Raw genomic sequence first — 6,879 nt, forward strand, 5'->3', positions numbered from 1 at the left:
CATGGCCATGAAGAACTGGGATGGAGAGGAGGGAGAGAAAAATGTTTTAAATCACAGTTAAGATGTTAGGCATACTGACATTGGGCTATCATTTTTCAAGTTCTACCAACACTGTCGTCCTCAGGCCGATTTATTTATGAGAAACTGTATTCAATAGTGAGCTTGAAGATTCATTTTTGACCTTGGAAACAGCAATTTGACCAAAAATATCCCCAACTTGATTCTGAAGCTTTCAACCACATGCACTCCACAGTCAAGTAGGTCTTTACAATCTGAGCATACGACCCCCTCTGTCCTTACACCCTCGATTCAGAAAAGGACCCCCCGGCCAAGGACGGACAGACAATAGATGTGTGTACGGAATAGACCAACTCACACTGTCCATTCATACCGTGCCAAAGCACACACACTTGCCGGACACGGCCCAGTTGGGAGAGGGTTTTTGTTAAGCACGGATGCACATGTACGGGCACGAGTGAAGTCATTGACGGCAGTTTCCACGATGGACATTTACAAAGATGCCGCCAAACGGTTTGTGGTGGCCTGACGCGAAGTTGTGAAGGAGTGTTTACTGCAGGTTTGGTCAGATAAAAATATTCAAAAACAGTCAGACAAAAAAATCTCTGAGGGGGGATGACGTATAAGCAGGAGGCAAATGAGCCGAGGCATGGATCACTTCAAGTAAAGTGAGTGCAAGCGGGCCTGGGTCACGGAGGAAGGGAGGGGGGGGGGGGGGGGGAATAAGCCTAAAGCACGGCACAGATTATCTGGGCCAAGTGTGAGTGTGCCTTTGATAAATTTACAGTCAGACAATCAGAATGACAAAATTACAGATTACAAACATATACACCACTGAGCAACTCCATCCTCTGAGGAAAGTCACAAGATGTGGTCGAAAACTTCAGAAACCATAAGTAAGTGTTATCCTGCAAGTTATTCTGGATATTTCAATTTGAAAAATGTATGCATTTTTTTTTTGTTTCGTATTTAGTCTTAACCATACAGAAGAATTTATGTTTGAGAATTTTTCTTTTTAATCTAAAAACCTTCCCTTTACATAACTTTTAGTCCGTACCATCATCAGGGCCAATCTGCTGGAGAAGAGTAGTCATGTGTCCCTTCATCTCCACTTTCACTGGGAAGCAAAAATAAAAAAGTCACTTCTGCTGAGATACAAGACACGCTTATTTATCTAAATTGAGTAAATGTGGCAGTTTCTAAAGCTTTTAGAGTGAAATGGCGTCTCTCACTTGTGAAAGCAAAGTTGAGCTGCTCTGCCCCGATGTCTTCGTCCTCAACTCCGCGGAACAAAGGCTGCACCTTCACTATGAACAGATACGGACTGTCCTCCCAAGCTTTGGCCACGGCACTGATATCCTGCAAAGAGATGTGTTTAAGTAAAGAATCATAAGGGTTAAGCTTTCTTCCTTGTTTAGAGTTTTTCAACTAAAAAGTAATTAGAAACATGTCTTACCGGTTTGTCAGGCCAAATCAAACTCTGATTGGAAGGGTCACTCTGAACAGAGCACAGGACATAGTGAGCAATGCTTCATAGAGTTTGGAAATTTGTATTTGTGTAAAATATCTAATAATAATTTGCTCTGCATATCATCTTGATCTGCGACTGACCTTTGGGCTAGTGAGGGGCTGATACGGGTTGAAGTCTGCGTAATACACCTAGATGAGAAGATAGAGTAAAGAAATATGAATGTAGAAAAATTATTGAAATGTTTGAATGATAAAAAAAAAGTATGTAGATAGTGGTGATTCATCCTGCAACCCTTTTATTTGTTTCATAGCAAGAATACACAAACCTTCGGTAGGAAGAGGGATGAGCAGTTATCAAAGTACATGTAGCCCTGACTGTAGAAGCCACTCCAGCCGTCTTTCAACATGTGGTCCATACCAAACATGTTCATCGCTTTGCTGTCCTACAAAAAAACAGTGAGGGGAACATCAGTTACACTGTGCAGTCAGTTCATTCTCTTAAACTATTCAGATGTCGCAACAATATACCAAATGAATGGAGGACAGTGTCGTCTGTAGACTGTGTTACGTGTGGCCAAGGCAAACTGAACACGCCCACTGTACACATCCTGGTGGGTGTGATTCTGGTGTGTTTTCTTTTCTCTATCTCTCCATTCAATTGCATATCTGGGCTGCACATTGGCATGTCAGTGCACTTAATTAATGATTGGAAGTGAATGTGCAGACGTTCGAGCGATGAAAATTGTGCTTAAATTAGACCTTGGGTCTGATTTGAAAGGTTTAAGTAGTTTAAGAGTGTCAGATTGTTGACTAACAATTTACTATTTGGATAACTTTAGATGACCTTGATACATCCTCGCCTTTTTCATCCCCTGCTACAAGACCGACAGCGACAAGGTGAAGTGCATCAAAGCTTGAGACTGCCTCTGGACCAAAAGAGCCAGCACTGGCACAAAGATGGAAAGAGAAGCCCGGGGGCCGTGAAAACATTTTGAGGAAGGACACACCAGCTGCTCTGACTGGAAGACTGTTGATGCTGAATGTGAAGCCCCAACCATTTGACTGTTGAAAAGTCCATGAAGTAAACTATATGTATGTATATGTAGATCCATGGAGCCCAGTTTCTATCCAAGCACCTGTGTGTGACACATTCATGATCAAAAAACAGCTGAGACTTTAACAGACCAAAGTCAATACTCACTGGTGTGTTAAAGACTTCGTTGTAGCAGACAGAGGAGCGCAGGTACCAGCTGATGTTGAAGGCCAGGTTTCTATCACATGACGCTGTGTCACCCTGGACTGCAGAGAGATAAAAGGTGACTTAAGTTACTCAAAGGGTGGAGCACTTAATCGTTAGGTAGTATTAAGGCCTTCCAGCTGTCCCTCTGTGTGTTGTAATCTACATTTATTTCTCCCCGACATCCTTCATCTTGCTCTATTTCAAAAGGTGACTTTTGCTATTTCCCTACATCATGTTGCAGAATTGCATCCTGGTCTATTTTCTGTGACAGTGGGAGTAGAAATCAGTATCTTTTTCTCATTTAAAATATTATGGATTTTTCTTTTTTTGATGATGAACACAGATGTCTCTAGAGAGAAGAAACATTCTTTGATGTTGAGGGACTTAGAAATAAATCTGACGTTTTCTCCTACGAAACATGGTGGACCTGGTACAGTACTTTATCAGCAAGACTGAAATAACTGCTTTAGCAATAAATAAACCTGCTCCTGATATAAAACGTTACATTGTGTTTAAGAGTTTTAGGGTGACTTGTACTTTTTTAAATGTTTAAATTCCTGAAAGTAAAATCTGCTTTCTATAAAATAACACGCCAAATGAGCATATGTTGTCACCATGTGGACTAACAGTGGCAGCAAACACCAGGATGCATATATGTTTCTATGGAGAGCAGTATGCAGAGAATTATTTTCTATCATGACAGAGCGACTCATCTGTATGGTTTTGATAAGATGCTATCCAACATTATTAATATTTTTTTTTTATCATTTCTGTTGTTTTGTTTGCAGTGCTTAGAGGTTGCCTGTGCGGGTTTTCCAGGAAAATCTGCCCTGCAGGCTGCAGCACATCCGGCTTATACGTAATATTTTGAGTTTAGCCAGTGAGGGCCATGAACACATCATGGGATGTGAATTTCAGCACAACAATGTCATTCCAACTGACATTTAAATGTTAAACCCAACAGCTGTTTATTTATTTTTTTAAATAAAGCCAGCTTGAGGTTTATTGTAATGGAGTCAAAACTAAGACATGTGAAGCCAAATCATCCCCCAGGAAGTGCATAAAATGTCTGGAGAAAGAGAAACAGCAGAACTTCTTTGCCTGTTGTACTCGTGTATTGCTGTAATGCCTTACCTGCCTTAGGTCAAATGCAAACGACGGATTTAGGTGCCTGGTGAGTGGGAAAAACACCTCAAACAACCTGAGTGTTATGTTCCTGTGACTCACAGCTTGTTTAGCAGTGCCTGAATGAATGTCTTGTTATAGTAAATGTTCTAGCTATCAGACGATTGATCTGTGTACTTTGAATTGAATATTTATATTAAGGTGGATGCAGATGCAGTAAGCAGCCTGGGGAAATGGTGCCGTATTGCTGTCATAAATCCTGCAGTGCCCCAATCGTGTTAGTAAAAAAAGCAAGAAATGATAAAGAAATCAAACTACTTACACTTCATGAAGATGGTGGTGTTGGCGTACAGGGTCTTTCGAAACACAGCATCCTGTGTCTGAAAAAACAACAGAGACAAATTGGTTCTTATCGCACACTTCTAGCTCAGTCAGAAGACGTGCAAATATCAACATTCCTGTTTGGAGCCCATACAACTAATCATCAAATATCTGGATACATGAAGAGTGAACAATGACACCAAGCGAATGCAACAATGTTTTATTTTGTGAGATAAATCATGAACGCTTAAACTGAGGATTATGACAGATTAGCTCTTTTCATATGAGTAACCTCAAGCTTCTGGCTGAACGACCATGCTATTATACTTGTTTTGGTGCAGTGTAACATCAGCTACACAGCTGTAGACATTTAAAATACTATAGACTATAAAAGTGTTGTTTTATTTAATGAACCACTGCTCTGGCTACAATAACAATTACAGGTAATTTGGAAACACATATTTTCATTTTAAATAGTACCTCATTTAGTTCCATACAGATTGTTCTACCCTTTCTCAAACCACATCACAGAGTAGTTAATAGCAAAGGTGGAAGTACCCTGGAGCTCTGCAGCCAGATGTGTCTTGTAAAGGAAGCAAGTAGTAAAAGTAAAAGTCAAGCATTCAAATTTTTGTAAGTATCCAACTATACTTACACGTACCAAAAGTAAAACTGGATTGGATTATAATTATCAAAGCATTAATGTCGTAAAGGTCAGGTTATTTTATACTACTTTATCTGCTGGGGTAGCTTGGGAATCAGTAAAGTATAAAATGACAAAAATTTGTTGATTATATTTTGTTCAATTAATCTGAATAATGTGTGACTGAAGTTATCAAATAAATGCAGTGGAGTAAAAAGTACAATATCTGCTACTGAAATGACATGGAGTAGAAGCAGCAGAACATTTAAATACTCAAAGAAAGTGCCCCAAATTTAGTATAATACTGGAGTTAGTAAACTACGTTAATTTTCACTACTGGTTGGTAGCTTGTTTGTTTCTCTTCCTGTCAAGAACATACTTTAAACAGCAGCCTTGTCATTGTCTTAACCTCAACATAACACTGTTTACTGTAAGAATGGCCGTCCTTCCTTTAATTAACACGTCTGTTTTTATTTCCTCTGTAACACACTTGCAAATAATGTTGAAAAATGACTTTTGAAATTTTACTAATTTCCACCAGAGGAAGATAAGATAAGATGAGATAAGATAAGGTAGAACTATATTAATACAGAAGGAAATTCCCGCTCCAGATAGCTACAAAAATGCAGTAACAATTACTAAACACAATAACAAAATAAGAAAATACAATATAAGATAAACAATAACAAAATAAAGTAACAATATAAGATAACAATAGCAAAATAAGATATAAGATAACAATAACAAAATAAGATAACTATATAACAGTAACAAAATAAGATAACAACAGTATAAGATTACTATATAACAGTAACAAAATAAGATAACAATAACAGTATAAGATAACTATATAACAGTAACAAAATAAGATAACAATAGCAACATAAGATAACTATTTAACAGTAAAAAAATAAGATAACAATAGCAAAATAAGATATCTATATATGAGTAACAAAATAAGATAACAATAGCAAAATAACATAACTATATAACAGTAACAAAATAAGATAACAATAGCAAAATAACATAACTATATAACAGTAACAAAATAGATAACAATAGCAAAATAAGATAACTATATAACAGTAACAAAAATAAGATAACAATAGCAAAATAACATAACTATATAACAGTAACAAAATAAGATAACAATAGCAAAATAAGATAACTATATAACAGTAACAAAATAAGGTAACAATAGCAAAATAAGATAACTATATAACAGTATCAAAATAAGGTAACAATACCAATATAAGATAACTATATAACAGTATCAAAATAAGGTAACAATACCAATATAAGATAACTATATAACAGTATCAAAATAAGATAACAATAGCAAAATAAGATAACTATAACAGTAACAAAATAAGATAACAATAGCAAAATAAGATAACTATAACAGTAACAAAATAAGATAACAATAGCAAAATAAGATAACTATAACAGTAACAAAATAAGATAACAATAGCAAAATAAGATAACTATATAACAGTAACAAAATAAGGTAACAATACCAATGTAAGATAACAAAAGGTGAAATAAAAATACAGTGTTTAAGGAGTAAAGAGCAAATGACATAGCATGAAATATTGCACATGGTGATGAATATAATGGTGTTGACTGGTGCTGAATGTGATATTGGTATTATTAGCATATTGTATTTGTACTGTTGTGTAACAAGAAGAGGCAACACCATAGCTGGCAGGTGGAATAAAGACAGCTCGATAAAGATAACTATTTCTTTGGACAGCTCCTTCTGAATGACGCATTTTGTCAGATTAGTGAGACAGGAAGTGTGAAGAAGTGGATTTTACAGCGGAATGAAGGGTTGCTATGGTCTCGTAAGCTAACCCCCGGCTAACAGCTGCTATGGAAGCTTTAGCACGGCACTTCTACGGTAACCGTTAATAACCGTTAAAATGTATAACGTTGAAGGTGTAACACTAACCGAGTTGATCTCCACGCTCCATACGGAGACTTCTGCCGCTGTCCCGAGACGGAAAACTAACGCTAAAAGAAGGAAACCTAACCGATGTATCTGTGCATCTGGCATCTTCAT

The 6,879-nt window shown here is 37.1% G+C and overlaps 1 protein-coding gene across 1 annotated transcript in view; it reads right to left on the minus strand.

The window, feature by feature from the left end:
• The window catches only part of LOC310954927 (transmembrane protein 87A-like), a gene marked incomplete at its 5' end in the record, with an annotated part of 15,424 nt that extends 8,545 nt beyond the window's left edge, over positions 1–6,879 (minus strand). Inside the window, 9 exon segments of the mRNA XM_083924616.1 lie at positions 1,088–1,115; positions 1,118–1,135; positions 1,251–1,377; positions 1,475–1,516; positions 1,630–1,677; positions 1,815–1,931; positions 2,690–2,787; positions 4,176–4,233; positions 6,769–6,879. Of these exon segments, the coding sequence (XP_083780742.1) occupies positions 1,088–1,115; positions 1,118–1,135; positions 1,251–1,377; positions 1,475–1,516; positions 1,630–1,677; positions 1,815–1,931; positions 2,690–2,787; positions 4,176–4,233; positions 6,769–6,879 (647 nt within the window).

The sequence above is a fragment of the Echiichthys vipera genome (assembly GCF_963691815.1).
Source record: "Echiichthys vipera genome assembly, chromosome: 12".
NCBI lineage: Eukaryota > Metazoa > Chordata > Actinopteri > Perciformes > Trachinidae > Echiichthys > Echiichthys vipera.